Source organism: Juglans regia, chromosome 12 (assembly GCF_001411555.2).
Source record: "Juglans regia cultivar Chandler chromosome 12, Walnut 2.0, whole genome shotgun sequence".
Taxonomy (NCBI): Eukaryota; Viridiplantae; Streptophyta; class Magnoliopsida; order Fagales; family Juglandaceae; genus Juglans; species Juglans regia.
Window position 1 is genome coordinate 29883586 of NC_049912.1, and position 24748 is coordinate 29908333.

The 24748-nt window shown below is 35.2% G+C and overlaps 3 protein-coding genes across 6 annotated transcripts; 2 read left to right on the top strand and 1 right to left on the bottom strand.

Annotated features, from left to right (window-relative positions):
• Positions 1-248: 248 nt before the first annotated feature.
• Positions 249-5340, top strand: LOC109003036 (protein ALP1-like). The gene is made up of 3 exons (XM_018980992.2): positions 249-541; positions 680-818; positions 4145-5340. Exons 2-3 carry the CDS (start codon positions 686-688, stop codon positions 5188-5190), a joined length of 1179 nt encoding a protein of 392 aa, XP_018836537.1. The 5' UTR covers positions 249-541; positions 680-685; the 3' UTR covers positions 5191-5340.
• A 9556-nt stretch (positions 5341-14896) lies between these two features.
• Positions 14897-15753, bottom strand: LOC109003037 (zinc finger protein ZAT11-like). Its single transcript, XM_018980994.2, has one exon. The coding sequence runs from the start codon at positions 15628-15630 to the stop codon at positions 15052-15054; it is 579 nt and encodes a 192-aa protein (XP_018836539.1). The 5' UTR covers positions 15631-15753; the 3' UTR covers positions 14897-15051.
• Positions 15754-18516: 2763 nt separating this feature from the next.
• Positions 18517-24382, top strand: LOC108982984. 4 transcript variants are annotated; one of them, XR_004797715.1, is made up of 7 exons: positions 18517-18722; positions 19025-19177; positions 21229-22638; positions 22746-22814; positions 22909-23107; positions 23275-23838; positions 23929-24382. XR_004797715.1 is itself a non-coding variant. In XM_018954483.2 (6 exons), exons 2-6 carry the CDS (start codon positions 19175-19177, stop codon positions 23343-23345), a joined length of 1752 nt encoding a protein of 583 aa, XP_018810028.2. In that variant the 5' UTR covers positions 18517-18722; positions 19025-19174; the 3' UTR covers positions 23346-24382. The 4 variants fall into 4 exon arrangements, 3 of the variants coding, with proteins under 3 accessions (XP_018810028.2, XP_018810030.2, XP_035539026.1); XM_018954483.2 differs by having other exon boundaries at positions 23275-24382; XM_018954485.2 differs by having other exon boundaries at positions 19025-19088; positions 23275-24382.
• The last annotated feature ends 366 nt before the right edge of the window (positions 24383-24748 follow it).

Consider the following 24748-nt stretch of genomic DNA (forward strand, 5'->3'; position numbering starts at 1 on the left):
AACATAATTAGAAAAAGCATAGCAAATGGGTGTTAAAAATTAAAACTAGTAGTAATTTTCACGAGTTTACGAGCATTAGGATATTGATCTTGTGGGATTTTGAAAATTATGTATGACATGCACGAATTGAAAATCCGTTGTCTTTGGGATTTCATTATATAGAGATATGCAGATATATATATATATATATATAGGCGCACATAATATATAATTTATGTATATGTCATTATGTGTATAGACTCGAGAACAAAGACAGAAGGTAGGGGAGTCATCCATGTCCAGAACCTCTATTTTCTCTCTTCTCTTGTGCATTGTCTTTACATAACAAATATATATATCAGCCCGCGTCACTTGCAACTTCTTTGGTTCCCGTCCAAACCTTTTCCCGTATCTCTTGCTCAAGTATATTCCTCACGACTCTGTTACTATTGCATGCTTTGAATTCGCCAAAGAAAAGCAGCACTTCCCTGAAATACACACCCTCTCGTGTGCTCTTCAACATAGCGCGCGTACATCTTCTAGACCCAATCTTCTTTCATATGTATGTTCCTCTTGCTTGTCATCTTTTTCATTCATTGGCTTCAAATCTGGCTCATGATTAATTGGTTGATATTGTTTTTCGTAAATTCTCCTTCTTTGTTTGATTTTCTTGGTTGACTCTAATGGGTCTTGTTTTCAGTATTCAATGGGACCCATTAGAGGGTTCAAGAGGAAGAAGAGGGCAGAGAAAAAAGTTGACCAAAATGTCTTGGCTGCTTTGCTCCGCTCCCAACCCCAGCCCTTGGATTGGTGGGACGACTTCTCCCAGAGGATTACTGGTACAATATATTCCTCAGTTTTGTATTATGCATTTGCATATTTTGCTTGCTTGTTGGTTGGTTCGATTTTTTGAGTTTTGTGGATATTATGCATTGAGATTGGTGCTAGTGGTCATGTCTCGTTTGCCGCTTACGAGGGCATCAGTTGGGATTTCTTAGCCTTTGGTGAAATTTGAAGTCATGGGTCAATGCAGTTTTCAAATATTGGATTGAAATTTTCGATGTCTACATTCACTCACCCTTTTTATTGTTTTGTTTTTGTTTTTTAAAGCATGAATAATGAAAACTGCAAACTGGAATGTATTATTACAATCTTTTAGCTTGTATTTCTTGCTTATCTTCTTTTGATTGATTTGTGTGGATTTGAATTCCACATTAATATTGCTTACCTTGCTGCATACCTGGCATGATGATGAGGAGGGGATTAGTTAGGTTTCCCTGGCTCTTGGTGAAATTTAAGGTCATGGGTCGATTCCAGTTCTAATAATTGGATTGATTTGTACATGTATTCTTTCATTCCAATATTCTAGTTGTGCCACATTATGACTTTGATCATAACTTACTGGTATGTATGGCAACAGTAAACCATGAAAGACTTTTATTTCTTGATTTGTGTCTGTTGTTAAGCTTCTGTAGATTCCATACAATGATGTTTCTCTTAGTGGCCTGATGATATGGTGCTGCAAAGGATAGGTAAGTTGGTTTTCTTTGTATCCATAAAAACATTAAGACTTGAGAAAAATCCAGTTTGTAAGAAATAAATTGGTTTCTTGTCTTTATGTTGCAACCCAATAATATTTTGTACAAAAGAGTTCACTGCAGTTTCTTATATATATATATATATATTTATATATATATATATTTATGTTTGTGCTATTCAATTTGTTTCTTATGTTCTCGTAAGTGCATCTACCATAATCTTTCAGGCTTCTCCTCTTCATTATACTACTATTTCTTTCCCCAGGTAACCGGGTAAATGAACAAAGAAAGAAAAGTGCACTATTGATAGGTTATCTATTGAATTCTACATACTGTGACTTAATAACTAAAAATCACGTGCATACAGAACAGCATATCTGCCATGCTTCATTGCCCCTCGTTTGGTTTCCAAGTCATTATGTAGGAGTCATATGGTATGCATATAAGCTTCTTCTTCCAGTGGGTTTCCATGACGGAGATTGGTATTCTATTATGTTGGGAAGGGGGATCATTACAATTATCTCTGCTGTTTTCTTGATTTAATATATTTCTGGAAGATTAAAGCCAACATTATGATTTATCATTCAGAAAAACCTCTTTAAATGTCTATAGAAATAGAAGATAGCTGAAATTGATAATGGGAATGATTGAATGGAAAAATGAACCACTTCACAAAACACTTCCAAGGCCCAATGACTTGGGCAGAAATATGGTAAGGGAAGAGTGATTGAGAACCTAGTTTTTCATTTGTTGCTCCTTTCACAAAATACAATGAATAGAAGAAAACAGTACCCCGTTGATGTCAAGATTATGTTCTCTAGAGGATGTAGTTATCTAATTTGTTCTACTTATTACAGTATGTTTTGACACTCTTATCTATGAGTTGATGGTCCATTGTAAGTTTTTCAATCTATATCAAGCAATGGATTTTATTCCCGGAGTATATTCGTGTTTAGAATCTAATTGGAAATTCTTGCTATGGATTTAATACCTAAGGAGATCTTTTCCGTGTCTAAAAAACATCTCCCCTTTCAAATATTTAACAATCATCGTAATTGTAGAGATCGACAAACATTTTCCTTTTACTTAAGATTTGAAACAACCATGGATCACTTCCTTTTAGAAATAGACTCATTCTCAGAAGGTAACATTACTAACTAGCAGCACTTAATAAAAAAAAAACATTACTAACTAGCAGCAAGCTTAAAAAAATTTTGTTCTATCTCTTATGTCTGTTTATCAAAGAGCCATGAAACTGCTGCTGTGTATAACCTGGATGTTCAGAAGGAATTTGGGACACTTCCAGGCACTGTTGTCTGTCTTGTTTCAGTTCTCCATTTAAAAGTTTCTAGCCGTACACTTCCAACAAGATTAGGCAGTTGTTGTGTGCTTGAAAAAACTAAAAGAAGGACGTTTCTTAATTTTTCTTCTTATATGTCAAATATATTAATGAAGTGGGGATAAATGTCGGAGTTCATCATGGGAATCCAAAATGCACATATAGGCCCATCATTATTCTTTTTCTAATTAATTTTATAGCTTGCTTTCTGTACTGTTCCTGATAATTATGTTTAGAAAGTGTTTAGGATTACATAGTTGATATGTTATAAACAAAATAAGAACTAAACTGGGCATGCTTCAGAATTTTGTCTCTATATTCCAGAAACTCTGGGGGAACTTGAGTGAAATCATGTTCCATGGATTTTCGTAATTAATATGAGGGGGCTTCTTCTTTTCACAAACAAAAACTCTCCCTAATGGCCATTAGATCACGTATACCAACTGGGGGATTCCTTGTAGGAAACACGTTTATACTTCAGCTTGATCATGAGGCAGAAACATAAGTAAACCTACTTAGTTATAGAGGACCTGTGTTTCTTGTAAGACAGCGAGGCATATAAGTTTTTAGATATCTCAGAGATATTAATATACTGTATATCAAGAAGAGAAATCTTTGGTCTACACAAAGATTGTATAAGAGTGAACTTACTAACTGATGTGGCTTGATATGTGATGTCATATTATAAAACTCTTTTTATTGTAAAGTAAATCTAGTGTTTCATATCAAGGCACATCAATTTGTAAGATCACTTTTGTAAGATCAAGAAAATGAAATATTCAGAGATTCAGGAGGTGCTTGAGAGAAACACATGGAATGACAGCAGAAAGTATGTTTGTTATACCGGGAAGTGTTGGTTTCCAGTGATTGGAGCAAAGGATTTTATAGTAGCATTACGTTGATGAAACTGATTTTGTTGTACGTGGCTGAAACCTGCCAAAAAAAGAAACTTTGTAGTATGCGGTTCAGTCCATGGACTAACATCAGTATATAGAAAATGGAATACAGTAAGGTCTGAGCCACTCATTCTTCTCCATTCTATTGGGATATAATTCTTGTTTTCCATGTTTAAGAATATAACCATCTTTTGTTGGTTTTGCTTGTATATGGGAATACAGTTTAGACTAAATAATCCACCATTCGCTTTTGCTAAGAAAAAAAATGGTCCACTTTAAATTTATGTTGTCTGGTTTGTCGTAGCTAGATGTTATCTTTTTTGTTTCTTAATGTTCGGTTTCTCCATGTCCACATCCTTGAGTGAGTATGTTCCAATTTTGCCACTTTTCAGGACCTTTATCTCAGTCAAAGAATCCAAACAAATTTGAATCTGTTTTCAAAATCTCAAGGAAGACATTCAACTATATTTGTTCCCTTGTGAGGGACAATATGATGGCTAGGCCTTCCAACTTCAATGGTATAAATGGCAAGCCTTTGTCTTTAAATGACCAAGTGGCTGTTGCACTCAGGAGACTTAGCTCTGGCGAATCACTGTCAAGTGTTGGTGAGTCATTTGGGATGAACCAATCCACAGTTTCCCAAATAACCTGGAGGTTTGTTGAAGCAATAGAAGAAAGAGGGATTCACCATCTCTGTTGGCCTTCAACAGAAGCAGAGATGGAGGAGTTAAAATCGAAGTTCCAGAAAATCCGGGGCCTTCCAAATTGTTGTGGTGCAATAGACATCACACACATCATGATGACTCTGCCTACAATGGACTCAACTGATGACATTTGGCTTGATCATGAGAAAAACTGCAGCATGATCTTGCAGGCAGTTGTGGACCCAGAAATGAGATTCCGTGACATAATTACCGGGTGGCCAGGAAGCTTGAGTGATGACCTTGTGCTCCGAAGCTCAGGTTTCTTCAAACTTTCTGAAGAAGGTAAGAGGTTGAATGGAAAGAAAGTGGAGCTTTCTCAAGGAAAAGAGTTAAGGGAATATATAATAGGAGATGCAGGGTTTCCCCTTTTGCCATGGCTTCTTACTCCTTATCAAGGAAGAGGCCTCCTAGATTTTCAGTCTGAGTTTAACAAGAGGCACTTTGCAACTCGAATGGTGGCGCAGAGAGCGTTGGCTAGGTTGAAGGAGATGTGGAAGATAATTCAAGGAGTAATGTGGAAGCCTGATAAGCATAGGTTACCAAGGATCATTCTTGCTTGTTGCATACTGCACAACATAGTTATTGATATGGAGGATGAGGTGCAAGATGAAATGCCGTTGTCTCATCATCATGATTCAAATTACCGACAACAAACTTGCCAATCTGCCGACAACACTGCAGTTGTTATCAGGGAAAATCTTTCACTCTGCTTATCTGGAAAACTAACATCTTGAAAGCATTCTTCTTTCTCTTTTTGGACAATTGTCTACGATTTAATTGTCAAAGTACTCTTCCTTTTTGTTAGCTGAAATGGGAAGTTATACTTGTTTGGTTATTTTCTCTCACGTTGAGCTTGGACGAATAGTAAAGGACAATTATATGAATCTCTCTCTTAAGATAACTTTTAGCACAATGCTGAATATGATCAGAGGGATATGAACGAGTGTTTTCGCCACACAATCAAATGTGCCACGAATGAATTCAAAAACGTTTCACAATTTTTTTTAGATTTTTTTTTCGGCTTGAGTACAAACATCTTTCAAACACAAAATCTTCACCTCATTGTTTGTCTTAAATCTTATGATAATAAAAAATAAAATTAACTTTCACAATTTTTTTTTCTAAGTATACTTTTGAAAAAAATAAAAGTTCTATCTACAGTCATTTTTGTATATTTTTTGTGCACTTTACTAATATAATTGGTTGCATAATTTTTTTTAATATAAAATAACTAGTTTGATCAATTACATTAATGGAGTGCGTAAAGAATACGTAAAAGTGATTATATGCAATAGAAAGAAAAGAAAAAAAAAAAAAAAGTTCTGAGCATATCTCAAGAAGTCTTTTCAAATCCGAATATAAATATATATATATATATATATATATATTACAGAAAATCTTTGAAAGGTCTAAAAAGTTTCTATACAAAATTTTCCTTAATAAAAAATAAAATTTCGATCCATAAATCTTGTAATGGGCAAGGTTCAACCATAGGTTAACGAGCCCAGGGCCCAACTTCTCAATTTCAAGGGATTTGGGTTTGGATGTTATGGAATGGAGATTTGTTATGCATAAGTTTCACACATTATAAATTTTTTTTTTTTAGTTTTATTCATTTTTAAAATAATTAAATTATTTTACTTATCATCTATATACTATATATTTGATAAGAGAAAAAAATTAAAAAAAATAACAAAAAAAAGTAGTTAGTGGTGTGTGAGACTTATGAATAAAATTTTTTTATAGGATGTATATAATCCGAATATTAGCCTCGGCTTCCCCACTCCCCGGAAAAAGAAGCCGAAGAATATGCTCAGGGACGAGAAGTTCTGGTTTGCTTCTTTTCACATTGGCTTGGCCGCTGCTCTCCAGGTAAAATTAATTCTCAACCAATGCCGTTCTTTACACATGAAGATAAGAATATTGCCTACGTGTGTGTTTATATATATTACACATCCATTCAAATGGTGAAGGAAATTGAGGGGACTTCGTGTGTTGGTGAATGCTCGGGGGTACATGACGTGGTTGCAGAGACAGGACTCCATCAAGCAGAATTTTTGTACTCTTATAATCAAAACACTGAAGATGATTAGAAATTGAGTCATTCTTTACTTGTTGTTTGAAAAGCAACACTTCGGTGGTGGTTGATTTCAAGATTAATGCTTGTGAAAGTGATAACGATCTGTAGTTAGGTAGAGGAGAGAATCTTTGGGTGCTAACTAGTAAGTGGTTCATAAGGATGTGGTTGGCATGAGTTGTAAACTCATACATCTCATATTTAATTCTATTTTTGGAGTTTTCTTGGATTACCTACTACACGGTTCTTGTAAATGGGATCGTGTCGTATATCTGACTTTTCGGATATGGTATTCTGAATGACCGACCATATCTTTATAAGATTCCACATAATTATCCTAAGAAAAAATAAAAATTTTCAGTAGAAATATCACAAAAGCAAATTTACGTATAAATTAATATGATTTAATATGATATGTTAGAATATAAATTTATTTTTATTATAAAATAAATATAATGTATTATTTATAATTATGTCAATTTGCACCTTTACTCTTATGAAATTTTTTTTTATAACTAATAGTACTTATTATCCATATACATATGTTATAGAATTGTTCAATAGAATAATGAAATGATAAATACGTCGGAATTTCTTGTGCATATAGCATGCATTCGACGGAGTATTTAATACTTGCTCGTGGAAGTGAAGATCTTTGACCATCTCCACTGACGCACAAGTACATGTCCAAACTTAATTTGCAGATTCAACTTTTTTTGGTATTGATGTTTTTAACAAACAAGGGATTGAGAATAGAAAAAACTTTACTTATTATTTTCACACTAGTAACTACACATCATACATAATTTTTTTTTTTATTAAATATGTGGTATATGGATAATGAATAGAAGAACTCAATTATTTTAAAAAAATAAAATAAAATAAAAGTATGGTATGTGAGGATGATAACTAGTAAAACTATTGAGAAGAGTGTGTTAAGAGGTAAGGGGGTCAGTGTCAGGAGGCAAGTGAGGAAGTGTCAAGAGAAAGTGTGAAAGGGAGACGTGGTTAGACACGCAAAGCGGACACCCCCCACCACTATCGAGGTGCACGTGAGAAGATGATTAGATAAAACGCAAGCAGCTTGACGGCTTGGGGACTTCAACTTCTTCTTCAACCTCTCAAAGGGGACTTCAACTTCTTCTTCAACTTCTCAAAGGGGAGCTCCAGCGAGGACGTCTTCTCCTGTAAATATATTCAAAATCTTCATTGTATAGTGAGAAATGAGAGGCTATGAGAAATTATAAATAAGCATATTATAGTGCATTTATCCTCCCCCAAACGCTCATGGATGTAGGCATTATGTCGAACCACGTAAATCTTTGTCTCAAACTCTTATTTTCCCTGCATTTATTTTCTATCATCGCCATGGATATACGCACTAACACCGTATGACCGCATCGGATCACAATCGGGGGTACCAAACCACACCAATTGAGACCAAAATAGTCATTGCTGGCCGAGAGTGACTATTTCTCCCTAAATTGTCATAGCGGGCTGGAACATCGGACATTGGAGACATGGAAGCCCTAATATGTCTTAATCAGAACAAATTTCCTAGCACTAATGTGCACTTGGACACATCAAACCTTCGTTATTGTCAAAACATGGCAACCCACAGGCCCACCTTCAATCTTCGTTGTGCTTTAGCAGGGCAAGTCAAGTTCGTCACCTCACTTTGTGATTTGGGTTGTTTATGCTAACCAAATTGACCTTTTTTGGCATGGACAAGCATCTCCTTTAGTAAAGTTGAGTCCCTCGACTTGCTACGACAAAACGGTCGGACACAAGTCTCTTGACTTGCCGACCCTCGTGCCAGCCAAGCCAGGTTCCTTGACTTACCATGATGCATTAGTCACGAGGGCTTGCCCACGCGACCAATAGGACACAAGTCTCTTGACTTGCCAACCTTCGTGCCACCTCGCCACGATGCATTGGTCATGCTAGGGCCTCAGGGCTCGCCCACACAACCAGTCGAATGCAAGTCTCTTGACTTGCTGACCTTCGTGCTGCCAAGTCAAGTCCCTAAACTCATTGCAAAGTTTAGGCTGGGTACTAGTCCTAGGACTTACCCAGACGGCCATTCAGACACAAGTTCATTGACTTTCCCACCTTCACTTTGTTACAAGTCCCTAGACTCGTGCCGAGTGTCACATAGACACTCGAGCCATAACCGCTGCCAGTGGGTTACCTCTGGGAACGAGCCTTCGAAGTTAACGGACCTTCGAGCTTCACAACCGTCTTGTGTGAGTCGCCTTCTAGAACAAGTCAACGGGTTTGACAATTGCCTAAGGTGGATCCAAGGGGTCGACGAGCCTTTTGACCACTTGACGTGAGTTACTTCACACAAACTCCAACACTAATAGTAAATTGAAAACAAAAGCATCAGACTACACTTTTCAATAACGACAGACATACATGCAGATGTGCCTTCGGGCTACGCATAATATATGGTTGAATACACCTCCCATCGCATCCAAGTTTCGCGTTCGCATCTTATGCGGTTGGGTACACCTCCCGCCACATAGAGTTTCGTGCTCGCATCTTAGATGGTCGAGTACACCTCCCGCCACATAGAGCTTCGCGCTCTCATCTTATGCGGTTGAGTACACCTCTTAGCACATTCGAGCTCCGTGCTCACATCTTATGCAGTCGAGTATACCTCCCACCACTACCGAGTTTCGCGTTCCCATCATGCGCGATCGAGTACACCTCCCGCCACATCTGAGCTCCGTGCTTGCATTTACAAGTACACCTCCCACCACATCCAAGTTCCGTGCTTGCATCTTACCATACGACAGCACCAGACCATTGTCGGGGGCACCATACCACACAGATTGAGGCCCAAATAATCATAGCAAGTCAAGTATGACTCTTTCTACCATTTTGACATGTTTTGAAATTTTTTACGCATCAACGATAATAGCTATAAGAAGTTTAGTTTTCCTGACAAGCAACCCCCTAGCTGTCTAGTAGCTATATTTTCAGAATGCGCATGCAAGGGGAGCAATGTTATATAGAAGAATTTTACTCATCATCCTCACATCATACATCACACATAATTTTTTATTTTTTTATCTTATTAAATGTATGGTGTATGGATGATAAATAGAATAACTTAGTTGATTTATAAAGAATAAAACTAAAAATATTTAAAAAAAATTAAAAAATTAAAATTAAATGTGATGCGTGATATAAGGAAGATGAGTAGCAAAGATCTTCTTATATAAAATGACAATCCGTTCCCGAGTTCTTAGTGAGGTCCGTCGAGGAAAGTAAAATAACTGTGGAAGCATGCTTTGCAATTCCCTTATAAATTCGTACATCCTGACCTTCAGTACTCAAAGTGACTCGGATGGTTTGAGAACTCCCCACACATGATGCATGAAGATGAGTGGCAAAGCTCTTCTTATATAACATGACAATCCATTCCTAGGTTCATAGTGAGGTCCATCGAGGAAAGTAAATAACCGTGGAAGCGTGCTTTGCACTTCACATGTAAATTCGTACGTCATGGCCTTCAATACTCAGAGTGACTCAGATGGTTTGAGAATTCACCACATATAATGATCACATATACATACATACATACATATAATATATATATATATATAGCGGTGCTACTCTGCTGTCCAGAGTATACCGCTCTATCTTACTGCTAGTTTAAATTTTTTTTTTATTTTTTTTCAAATTTTTTATTTATATTTTTTTAATTATTTTTAAATATTTTTAAAAAATATAAAAATATATCATTATATTAATAGTCACTTTATTAACTATTAAATAAATAAAAAGTAAAAATATATAAAGTATCAATGAGGTATAAATGAAGTGAATAAAATAACATTATATATATATATTATATAATATATGTGTGCAACAGGAATCATGATTCATGCACTGTTGCACATAAATGGTACCATCTTTTACCCGTTAATTTTGTTGACTTCTTTAGCAATTTAAATACAAACCCGATAAAGAAGACAAACACAAGACGGAGACACAGGGACTACGGTTCCCGTACTTCCAGATGGAACAATATCAGGCCTCAATTAATTTAGTCCTTGGCCCACTGAAAATAAATAATTCTCTATTCGATCCTGACGATTGCACTTCATATCATCAAAAAGAATAATTTTATATATAATTATTTTAAAAAAAGATAAAATTTATTATTAAAAAATTAATTAATTTTTATATAAATTTTATATTTTAATCATTTTTTTAAAATTATTATATAATAATTATACAATTCACAATTATAAATATTTTTTTTCTATTCAAAATATACTACTTACTATTTAGATCTCGTTTATATATTAAAATTATCTCATCTCATTTTATTTTATTTTATTTTTTTTAATATCATTTCATCGTTATATTTTTTTTAAATTTATATATAAAATATAATAAATATTTTAATATTTTAAAATTTTAAATAATAATAATATTAAAAAATATTATTTTAATAATAATTTATTTAATTTTAAATTTTTATTTAAAATTATTATCTTATTTCACTATCCACTCATTTTCTTGGCGGGTAGGAGACCAGCAATGACTCATTCTATAGAGACGACAGCATCTTACTTTTTATTTCCTTCCACACTGACGGCGTTTAAACCCGTAAAAACAATATTTTCGTAAAACGTGAGTATACTGAAAACCACAGTTACATTATATTATAAGAATAAATATAAATAAAAGATACTATTAAGTATATTTATTTTATATATATAATGTAGTATTATTTAGATCACATATATCTTTAATAAAGTGTTAAAAACAATCAATTAAAAATAACTATACAATAAGTATAAAGTATACATATTATAATAATTTCTCTCTAATATTATTCATATTACAATCCCAACCTCCCCCCACTCCAAATAATCGTGTGCATGATGACACCCAGAAGAAGAACGATACAGAGAGAGATGCATGAATGTTGACTGTATTTTCCACATGAATTATGTTATAACTATATATACATGAGGCAGCATAAAACCAAACAGTGATGATGATGGAGATGTCAATTACCCGCTTTAATAAGCTTGACCAGGAACCAATTCAACAGTAGCGGTTAATCAAATAACTGTTTGGCTAATTAATTAATAATATATATTGCACGTGATCGATGTTAGACCCAATTACTTAATTAATTATTAGGCTGCTGCATGCTTGCACCAACTCATGTTTAGCTAACTCCATGATCTACATGTATTTTAGAAAAATTCAGATTTATTAATTATTAGCTTAATTGACTGACCAAGTTCTTGTGGTTAATATCAAAGAACTGGTCCAGACCGCTAGCTTATAAATTTCACCAACTGCTTTCAAAATTTATAAGCAGCCTTTGAAAACATCTCGGTTCCATGTACATATATATATTAAGTCCTAAGTACGCCAACCCCAAAAAGATAATCTAGATGCTGATGCCGGATGAGGTCGATCGATCGGCCAGGTTCATGCAATTAACTAAGTACTATCTTGGACCTCTTCGTCATACAATCCCAAGTCAACATGACTGATCCGGCCCCCACCTGGCACGGCCTGCACTGCACTGTTTGACACTACCAGCAAATGGGAGCGTATCTTAATATTACTATAGCTGATTCATGCAGGTGGCGAGTACATAATTCTGACTTTTACCGTTTCCTTGTGCGTGATTTCAATTCTGAGATCGATATATATAGATATATAAATTCATGGCGGTGAACTAAAAATTGTCAAGTATAATTTATCTTTTGTAAAAATCTCGTAGTTCTCATTAATATAAAATGATATTGGTAGAAGACAGGTGCAAGAAATTTAGCTAGCTAGCAGGTGATCGGAATATATATATATATATATGTATGAATTAAGGAGTACTTGATCAATATAGGTATATATAGCTAGCGGACTATTGATCAGGCTTGATTTGCGCCCCAAATTAAAAACATGCAGTCATATTTTCCCTTAACAATATATCATGTCATGATGACCATATATGCACTTACCTGATGATGACGACTTAATTTCCATGTGAATATATATTATTCATCCTGATCTATTATACATATATAGAAGAAAATAGACGTCTTGTTTGTTGGGACGTATGATACGACTTTTTTTGGTATATATGCAGAATTAAGGACGTATAGTACTATAGCTAGCTGAGACCCACAAACTCGAAAAAAGAAATTAAATAATTAGAACAAGCTAGCTAGCTCAACTAATACGTACCTATATAACATGCAGCTGCATTATTAATATTAATTTGAGTTCACACACATGATTAACCTAAAAGCGAGCATTCCCAAAACCAACGATATTATATATAACTCATGAAAATTGGAGTTTTAATAATATTCGCCCTCTTGTTGACTACTAATAATTAATTATCATTTGGTTTCTGATCTGGTTAATTAATTAGATCATGTTTTAGAATTCATGTTTATTGTGTCAGAGATCACCTGGGAAATGCCCCGACTTAATTTGATGATGCTAATTGATTAATAGCAGCCAAAAATAGAAGATATTCGAGTACTACGTACATAATTAAATTACAATTGAAAAATTATTAAATTCTGATCTTAAGTACGTACGTGATATTCTCATAATCAGAATCGGCCTAGTTACATATAATATCATTAAAATTGTTTATATACAAATATTATTCAAATAAATATTAATGTTTAATGACATGATTACTATATATATTATATATATATTATGTGATAGGATATTAATTTTATTTTTTTCTATCGGTTAATTTGTTACAATTATAAGAATATTGAGTATTCTAATTTTCAACAAAATATTGCATGTTAGATCAAAAAACAAATTAAATGGCTAGCTAGCTAATTTGCCAGTTATATATATATATATATATAGGCCGTAAGCTGATAACTAAATATATATCTGACGTCCTTAAAATTATTAATTTGATATATATAGGAGCGACTTAGTCCACCCACAAGTATGGATTTAGATGTTAAAGTGAGTTGAATTGAGTTGATAAAATATTATTATTTATTATTATTATTATTTTAAAATTTTAAAAAATTAAATTATTTATTATATTTTATATTAAAATTTAAAAAAATTATAATAATAAGTTGAGATGAGTTAAGATCTGCTTAACTTCCAAACGAAGCCGCATAAAATAATTGCACTCTCTTTGCTTTTTTTATGCTCGTATTAGGTTATAAATGACGTCCATGATGACGGTATTGGTACTGGTGAAACTGAGCTTATAATTAATTAATGACGATGACAGTGATAAAGACTACTCTGATTTTTTGTTCATCATACGTAACATCAAAGTGTTGAAATATTAATTTCCTACATATATATATCAATTTAAACAGATCATATTGTAGAAACAAATCGTATGAATTAGACATATATAATTTATTATTATTATTATTAAAAGCCTTTTTCGGATATCTAGCTAGCTAGCAAATTCGATACGCGCCTTAATTATCCTCTTCTATTTATCTTTTAAATTTACTTCGTAATTTTATATATAAAAAAATGCCAATCTGTACTAATAAATTAATTACTAATGCGTTGATCGCCACCTTATTTAGACTAAACCCTTTATATGGAAGCTTCCAGAGTCATGACTTGGGAAAAAAATATTGCCTGATTTTTATATGGAAGCAGTGTCGTGGACGTACGACAGTAGATTAATTATACGTTCGTTACATGATCATGATCAAAGTCCGGTGCCCCATCTTTTTGTTTTGTAATTTTAATGGGGTGATATATAGTCATTAATTTAGTCTGATTATAATTAAACAAAATTGATCGATTTGATCATGATCATATATACGCGCGAGACATCGAATAAAAAATTAAAATATTCTATATGTATATATATATAAGTATATATGCCAAATTAATATATATAAGCTAGCTATAGGATTGATCATCAATTAATCCTAATTATGAGTGTATATATATATATATATATATATTTGAATAGAGAATATTATACCGATCAAAATTTCCTTAAATTTATATTTTTCCACCTGCCATGCAGTACTCGCGCGGAGAGTGGTCTATTTGTTAGAACGTACGTCTAAACCTTAACCCCTCGCTTCCTCCATCTAACTCTAGATTCAGTGTATGTATGTGCTAGTGCTACAACATATATATATATATATAGCTGATAACTATGGATCGAAGACCTGCCATCTGTTCATCATGTTTATCCGGCCATTAATTGAATATGCTGATCTACATTTTCTGCTATATATATATATATATATATATATATATATATAAGGAATCTTTAGTTTCTGGTATTAAATATGAAGGTATATGTATAGAAGAACATGTGCATTCATGTAAGAATGTAAAAAGTTGAATAAATATAGATAAAAATACCTCTGAGTTTTATTCTATAATAAATGAACAAATATATATTCGTACTTACAGTACTGTTCAAAAAAGAAAAGAAGAAAGGAGATCGAAGAAACTACATGAGTCGCCTACCACATGGCTTATACGCAAGCTTAATAATCAATAATTACAAGAAACAATCAACCATGGGTGCTGCCTTCCCAAGCTTTAGATACTCCAAGTCATTCTCAAAGGGTGTCAAGTTCAGATCCAGAAACAAGACTCTCCGACTTGTACTCGTTTTCTTCACGATACGCACTTGTGAAGAATTAGTACGGCCAAGAGGAGCGGCCTGCTGCAGGTTTTGTTTGAGATTGAAAGGGACTTGGTTTTGAATATGATCAGTAGTTAAGGTTGTCCTATGCCTTCTCATGTGACCACCCAAAGCCTGTCCTATCGCAAACTCTAGGCCGCAGATAGAGCACTCGTGGGTTTTGGGCTTGGTTGGGGAGCCATCAGACTGTGAATCAAGACTTTCGTCACCTCCCATCAACCTTGGCTTCTTGTGGCTTGCTCGGTGACCACCAAGCGCTTGGAACGATGGGAATTGCCGATTACATGTCTTGCACTCAAACACACGGCTAGGAGTACTAGAGTCATGAGAGAAAGCGTCCATGGCAATTTCACCCCCACGAGAGAGAAGCATCAAGCAGTTCGCCATGGTCATGTTATGATCCAGCTCTCTTTCTGTTGTGCTTCTTTTCATGGCCACACTAGCTAGATATTGGGAAATCAGCAGATTGTGAAGGGTAAAGGGAGGTACGCACTTTGTGAATAGGGTTTTAGTGTGAAAGAAGAGTTAGGTTTTGTTTGAAGGAAAATATGAATGAAACTTAGGCTGTCTTTTGAGTTATGATATTTATAGGCTTGGTGGGTTCGTTTTTTGCTAGTTGGAGACTGTGACTTTTCTTTTGTAAAGTTGACATTTTGGAATAACGCCACTAATTACGTGCTCACTATTTTACTTGTACAATAAGGCAAGAAGAGCTAGCGATGGGGATATTACCGCGGGAGAGTTAGTACATCTGGGGTGCATGCTACCTTCAGTGTGAAAGTGCCGCCATGGGCACGTAAGCATGATCTCATTGCTGAGCCAATGAATTAAACCAAAGAAGGAGTCTCCATTGGCGAGCCCGGTCGAGTTGATGAGTCTTTCCAAGAATCTTCAACTTCTAGAAGCTATCGGGTTTCACTTACTTAATTCTGGCCGGGTATGAAAGAGGAAGCTGCAGTACCAGCTAGCATCGTGATCAGTTGTCATGATCAGCTAGACTTTCTATTCAAAGTACCATGCTAGCTAGCTGCATGTTCTCTATAAAGCATTAATATTTTTCCCAGTTATGTTAACATTTTCTACAGAGTATATCGATCTTATCTTTATCCAATTTACACGTATAATTAACTACTTGGATATTCGATCTTGCATCTAGAAATTCAACTTAATTACATGTCAAATAGATTATTCTAACGATGAATGATAATATTTAATATTATATATATATTATATAGGAGAAAACAACATTAGAAATTATATATTATAAAGTACTGATATTGATCGATCATCAAGAGAAAATAATTAAGAGATCATATATATATAAAAGAAAATAAACACGCGCACATGCATGGGATTAATTAATTTGGTACGTACGTACTGATGATTATATGCCTAATAATATTTGTAGCCAGGGATCAAGTTTATTAATATTTGTCTTAATTTTTGTGGTATATATATGCAGGTTAGCTAGTGATCAAATTTAATTAATTATTAACGTTTATGCACTTCACATTTTCACTTTAATTTCACCAATATTAATAATATTTATGTCGATGTTGAATCATGAAAAGGATCAGCAGTTGGAAAGGTACTTAGCGTACCGTGTAAAATGTTGATGATCCAGTGCCGTGTCTCGCAATCAGTGGGCAAGTACTGTACGTGACTATATATACATATATATTATATAAATGTCGACGACCTTGTTATAATAATAAAGGTGGACCATCAACGTCCGCCACATGTATTATATATTATACAGTAGTTGGCCAAATGGACGGGTACTTACTCTCGATAGTAGTACTACTTATATAACTTCTAGATCATTTGTACGTACCACAAATTAAAGTTTATCTATCCCTATTGAATAGACAAATCAACATGAATATTGGATTGAGTTGCCATCGTGGGTGGTTAGATATAGATATAGATATAATATAATAATTTCTCGTGTGAATTAGTTTAGAGGACGAGTACTTTGATTTGCCAATAAGTTGAAAAATGCTTGTTGCCTTGGGATTTGGTTTTCAATTCTAATCTCATGTAGTGCTACAATTCAACTAACATTAATTAATTATAGTTGCAAGGTTGTTCAACAAGACGACTATATATGCATGCATGTATGTATATATGTATCCATCCTAGCTAGCTAGCTATCTAGCTACGACTTCATTCTCATGCGCGCGGCGTGTCAACCTCTCTTACGTACGTTATGAAACTTCCAATAAATTTTGCTTGCTTTAATTTATAATTTAATTTCCATTGTTTTTTTTTTCTTTGCCCCAAATCATGACTTCCATTAGAAGCCTCCACAGATAGAGTCTATCCGATTATACTCCTTGTGCTAGCTGACGTTGCTGCAGCATGCTACAAGATGCACTACTACGTACGTACTACTCGATCGGTATTAATTCCCCTCTTCGCTTTTGGTCAATGTTTGATTCCAACGCTAACCAGCTTGGTCTTGTACATGTGTCTACATACATATTATATTGACATCCTTCCTCGCAATTTCTTAGTAATGGATAAAGGCGCCACATCATATATATATATATATATATATATATATAATTATTATCATCAGTTACTATTGATCACTATCCCACACCCAATAAAAAACACCGGTACCCACGCACACCCTATAAAAAAAAAAAAAAAACTAATGTGTGGAGTGTGAGAGTGAATAGCAGCTGATAAGTAGAATTCCTATATATACATGTATGTATGTATACATATATATATATATATATATATAATACATAGGCCGGCTGCCTTTTGATATATATAGTAGTAGCTACCACTTCACAAATTTAATACAACATTACAACTGTATTAATTATATGCCATTTTTTTTTCACCGACACAGCATGATCAGGTCAAACGATCCTTTGTTTTGAATTGAAATGAAAAAAATTAAACTTCTTTTATAATAATTTGTGTTATATAAATAGGACCTCATGTATCGTTTTCCATAGTTAAAATTAATGAGCTAATTATTATTAGCCCTTTAATTACTCTTTTTAGTTATTGGGTACAGACTACATACACCTTAGCCCACATAGTAAAGCCGAAGCGCGGTTGCCAAAGTTCATCCCATGCTTCCAGGTAACTTTGAATGCTCTTCGGCGTCCCAATTTTTTCTGACTTTGGGCTGGGGCTGTGCTTGTTGGACTCTTCCTAAAATTAACCCATGTTAAAATGTCTGGGCTTATTCAGCCTCACAAACCAAGGCTAAGGCCCAATATAGCTAGACTTTGAACAGCCACGATCTTTCCGTCAAATACCCTAACAGGTAATACCACGCTTGTGGCCCCACAGAATCGCATGGGTACGGTCTGGATGAATCCAGCCATGTATGGCAATGGTGTAAAGCTCCATAGAATCTCTCTCCTCACAGTTAAAGCACAAGCTCAGATTTAGCTCCCCAAAAGACTTTTTCTTCTCTCTTCGACTCCATCTTTTCTATCTCCGGCCTGTCGCTGCCAGGAAACATCTCCGGCGAGTGTTCCGGCCAACTTCCTGTGGAGGTACTTTTGCTCCGGGACCCACTCATTTCTCGAAATTTTAGGGTTTCGCCTCCATTGCCATATCTTGTGTGCGAATACACACCCACACAAACACATACATATGCACGCATGTACATGTGTATGAACAGTAGAATAGGTTTCTGGAAAAATCACTTCGGTCACTTTGAGATTTAAAATATCTCCAAAACGGTGCGTGTTTTTATATTCTCTCTGGATCACTGGCTGCATGTCGTACGTGATCGATGCTCCATTTTTTGGGATTTGAATTTTTTTTAAGTATTAGGTTTTGCCGTTGTGTGCAGATAGAATCGGCAAGGCTTTGAGCGGGGCTTTGCGGATTTTATGGGCAAAGCAGCGTAGTAAAAGGTAAGGTGGTTTGGACACTAGAAGCTAGTTCGGGTTTTGTGAGAATGGGCTGACTCAGTGAGTCCTGCTCTGGCTGGGATCACAAAATGGTAGGCTCGGAACTCTAATTGAAGCTTTTCTATGCGAATGATTTGTTATAATCGTAGGTCCTTCGGGAGTACCCTGTATCTGATTTTCGCGCTTAAGAGGTCTTCTTTGGCTTTGTATAGTATGGTGCTACGTGTTCTGTATTTCGTGATTGTTCCTTTTTCCCTCTTTCATATGGTTTGAACATTTTAGGCATGTTTATTATTTAAAATGCGCGTTCCTTAGTGTAGAATCAATTACTTTTATGTGCTCAGGGCATTTTTGTATACATTGGTTGAATCCCCAGTTTGTTTAAATGTTGAATCTTGAGATTTCTCATCTTCTTTTAATGTTATTTATCTAAAACAATGAGGCTGATTTTTCATTCGGTATCATTGACCAACTTATGATATTTTATGCGTTATATCCTTAATTATTACCAATCTGCATAGTATGACTCGTAAATTACCATACCAGTAGATGATGCAAGTAATGAAATGCTTCCTTATATCCATTCATAAAGAACTGTTTTAAATTTAGTTTCAATTTTGATGGACTAAATTAAATGATTTGTTGAGAGTGACGATGTGGTCCTGTTTGTACCTAAAGGAAAGGATGCGTGCTGTTTGTTGCATATGATCAACTGGAATAGCTAACAAGGGTTTTATAACCCCCAAGAGTTGGCTCAAGCGATAAGGGCCATGGTCTTGGTGGTATGCTCCCTCTAGGTTTAAGGTTTGAACCCTTAGGTGCAAACAATTTCTAGGGGCCATCGGACCGGGGGAATTTCGCCTTGAATTACCCTAAGTGCATTTGGGAGAAACTCTTTGCTAATGGCCTGTGCACCCCCGAGATTAGCCAAGACTTTGTTTCCGGACACTCAGTGCCAATTAGGAAAAAAAAAACAAGGGTTTTATCATTGATTCCATATACAGACATTTCCCTTGGGCATTCTTTTGTGCTTATAAGATTCCATTGCCATAAAATTGCATATGAAAATTTGTTGGCATATCTATTATATATAATAATAAAGAGGAAATGAGTGATGTAGTTAATTCTTTTTTTATCAGTAGTGATGTAGTTAATTCTAAGAATTAATTCAAGAGATTACTACCCATAAGTTAGGCTAACTAAAATTCATCTCACAGATTTATGGGGAAAAAATCTAGTGGCAAATTTATCTAAAATACTTGGCAAGTGGAGTTTTGAACTAAATTTTAACGTGGTGATTGGAAATTGTAACTCATTGGGAGCTAAATGATTTGAAGGTGTCTGTGAGGTCAATGGACTCCAAATAGTTTCCTGAGAATATTCAAGGACTGGATTATGTTTTCCCTGTTTTATGCCTAACAGATTTTTTTTTTTTTTGTAAAAAAAATTTATGCCTCGTGCCAAATGTGTTTTATGTTTTGAAAAATATTGTAACAAACTATGTTTATGAGTAGGATTTCAGGGTACTCTTTTTTTTTTCTTTTTTTTTTTTTTATGTCGGGAAACCTCTCCAAGGCAGGGTCCTTCGGACCCAGATTTCGGGGTACTCTTATGCTGGATTTTAAGCAGCCTTGAGGTTTTGAATAGGCTAAAGCTTTGGAAGGCAAATTTATTAAGTACCGTGCAAAAAGTGTTTTCCGTCAAGTCAGTTGTACATCAGGTAGGTATTTTTTTGACCATTTTTGCTTTGGAATATAGCTTAGTTAATTTGGACCAATTCTTTGTGAAGTTTATGAGCAATCTCATGGTTATGAGACAATGCAAGGAGCTGGCATTTTCAACACCATTTCTTCTTTCTTCCCAATATCTTCTTTTCAAGTTTTGTTAGGGATGGCTTTTCTAAAACTTACTTGGACCGGAAAAATATTAATTTATATGGCTGTGTTAGACGACCATCTCTGGTAGTAACTCGAGGGTCTCAGTATAGTCTTTATAGATAAGCTCTGGATGAACAAGGGTGGATATGAATGTATTCAAAAGTGACTATCATCTAATCTATTGTTGCGGACCACCCTGAATCTAATTTGTCTTCCTTAATATTGTATATTTTAAATCAACCTTTTTAAGCTGTTTTTATTGGCAGTCTTTTCAGCACAAAAGCATTTGGACTCCCAGAGATGCTGGGTGTCTAACGGATGGAGAGATGGGCTGCGATAATTCCTCCAGAATTGAACCGAAGCGGGGTCATCAGTGGTTTATGGATGCTGGTGGACCAGATCTATTCAATAACAAGAAGCAGGCTTTAGAAGCTCTGAATGGAAGACAAGTTTCAGGAGTTGCACAAATGAATGTTTTTCCATGGGATAACAATTCTGGATTCCAGTCTGTTCCGGGGCAGTTCACTGACCGCCTATTTGGATCTGAGCCTTTACGGACTGTCAATCTTGTTGATAGAAATATTCCTTCCGTTGAAAGTGGAAGTATGGATATGGGAATAAAAGTTTTTGAGAATCAGTATGGAAAAGATCCTTCAGTGAGTTTATCCAGGTCTCATGCCATTGAAGATCCAGCATCATGTCTAAATTTCGGTGGAATAAGGAAAGTCAGAGTCAATGAAGTTAACTCTGAGAATGGCATGTCTGAATCTTTGGGACACTCTTACAGCAGGGCTGATAACACTGGCATTTCTATGAGTGCCTCCTATAATAAGAATGACGAAAATGTCATATCATTGGAGGCTGCATACAGTAATGGCAATGAGAATACTAACTCAATTGGTCCCAGCTTCAGTAAGGTAGATAACAATTTCATGTCAATTGGGCGCACCTTCAATAAAGGGGATGGCAACTTCATAACAATCGGTCACAAGTATGGCAAGACAGATAATAGCATGTTATCCATGGGTCAGCCATTTGATAAGGGTGATGGAAATTTTATATCCATGGGCCAGTCATATGAAAAGGGAGATGCAAGTGTCATGTCATTGGGTGTCTCCTATGCCAAGGGGCATGAAAATTTCATTACAGTGGGCCCAACGTATAGTAAAACCGACGAGAATTTTATGTCAATGGCTCCTTCCTACAATAAGGGGAATAATCACATAATATCAATGGGTCCTACCTATGACAAAGCAGATTCCAACATTGTATCAATGGGTACTTCCTATGTCAAAGGGCATTCCAATGCTTTATCTATGGGTCACAACTTCAATAAAGGTGAGAGCAGTACCATATCTTTTGGTGGTCTTTGTGATGAACCTGAGACAAATCCCCCGGGCGGGATGATTAGTAGCTATGATTTGTTTATGGGTACTCAGAACTCAGCTCAAGCTTCAGAAATACCAGGCCAGAAGGATCTGGTTGAGTCCAATGGTGAACCAGTTGTAAATGATGCTCCGGAACCTACTTCTAAACCTGATGCCAACCCAAGGTATAAGGAGCCAAAAACAACTAAGAAGGCTCCTCCAAACAACTTCCCTTCAAATGTCAAAAGTTTGTTATCAACTGGTATGTATGACGGGGTCCCTGTGAAGTATGTTTCCTGGTCGCGAGAGGTATATTTGTTCTTTCAGGTTGCTTGTCCATATTTGGAATGCTATTTTAACTTTCTGGACCTCTTGATTTTAATATTTTACGTGTGTTTAAATTTTATGTTTGGAAGAAAAATCTTAAAGGACTTATAAAGGGAACTGGGTATTTGTGTTCCTGCGACAACTGTAATCTCTCCAAGGTAAGCACCTCATATTAATTTTCTGCACAAAGGCAACTAAGGAGTGTTCGATCTGAGCTTAATAACCAAGCTGGTATTTTTTATTGCATCACAGTCTCTTAATGCTTATGAGTTTGAGCGTCATGCTGGTTGCAAGACCAAACACCCAAATAATCATATTTACTTTGAGAATGGAAAGACCATCTATGCTGTTGTTCAAGAGCTGAAGAGCACTTCTCAGGAGATTCTGTTTGATGCTATTCAAAATGTGACGGGTTCTCCAATTAATCAGAAGAATTTCCGGATCTGGAAAGGTAATTCACAATTTACAACTTTGGTGACTGGTTTAGCATCAAACCAGGAAGATAGCTATTCTCCCTCTCCATTGTCTCTACTTCACCTATTACTTAACTAGGTGAAGTTAAATATATGTTAGTCTCTCTCATATGTTTTCTTTTTTGTCTTCTTTTCCTGTCCTCAGCATCATATCAAGCTGCCACCCGTGAACTTCAGCGTATCTATGGAAAGGATGAGGTTATCATGCCATGCTGAGATGAAAATCCTTGCTTTCTGACGATTTTGAGGTTGGTGAATATGTGATCTGTGCATAGCAGCATATAACTTATAGAACATATAGGCTCCGTTTGGGATTTAATAGTTTGGGCTGATGGGTGTTTATAAATATAATGGATTTTCTATTTTATCTAGCTGGAAATCTTAATTTAATCATTTTATTTTTGGATTTAGCAATTTTGGATGTGTGATTGAAGCACCAAGGGTGCCTTTCCCTGTGTGAGTCATGGTCGCAAAAGATTCTCTCTTTGAGCAATGAGGTAGTTAGGTGCTTTGGTCTAAGTTGTGCTATTAGGCCCTTTTGGAAGTGATAGAAAATCAGAAGCATGTAACTGCAGATGGTGGAAAGGTAAAACTTTTGGGAACATGCATACTTGTGAAATGTGCAAGATTGGACCAATCATCTGGTGTTTTTTGCTCATTGAAGATTGGGAGCAATCCTGACTGCATTTTCTTATTATAGATTGAAAAGGTGCACTTCCCATCTGGCCAAATTAAGCTCAAGTTTACTGCTTTTATTCTTTAACGGCCAATATATTGATTATATTCAATAAATGACCAGGTTGAGGTGGTTTTGGCCCAAACCTATACTTTGGCTATTATAGGACCCAAAGTAAAATAGTGTTTCTTTTTGTTGCCTGTTGAATAGTGAAGTTCATTCGATCTCAGGTCTAGTATTGTTTGTCTTGATTGGTTTATAATCAGTTTCTCTAGGGTTGTACTCTCCAAGTTTTTTGGTCAGCAAGACGTTACCTGCCTGGTTTTAGCGTCAGTAGTGTTGTCTGCAGTTGCTTCATTGTGAAGAGTCCGCTTTGTTTTCTTTTGTTTGGTACTTTCTCAAATTATGTGGAAGAGTCTGAGAAATCCCTGTATTTAAATCAAACGCCTGATAAAATTGTTGTAATTCTCGTCTTTGACGTATGGAGCTTTGAGTGAGAGCAAATGTAAAGGGTCATCCTCGTCCTTGATGTATTACTTCTCTCTATTAATTGGAAAGAAATATTTTTTGGATAGCACACCAGGGATTATAATGTATTTTGATATATATTCTTCTTCTTCTTCTTTTTATTCTTTATTGTCCTGAGTAATTTTGATACGTATTCTTGGCAAAGTATAGTGGGTCCAATAAATAATTTAATATTTATATCTCTTAAAAATTAAGTCTTGTCATGCCAACGACATAAAGAGCTAAAAAAAAATGCTGCATTAATTGTTGTTTACGTTCATATAATTTCGAAGGTATTGGTAGAGGTTGTGTTAAATGTTAGGGAAAAATGATGTACGTCGTTCAACTTTTTATTTTTTGAAAAAATAAGGGATAATATATCTATCGATAATGGAAAGGTAACGTACATTTTAGATTGATCTGAATTCTAACCTTC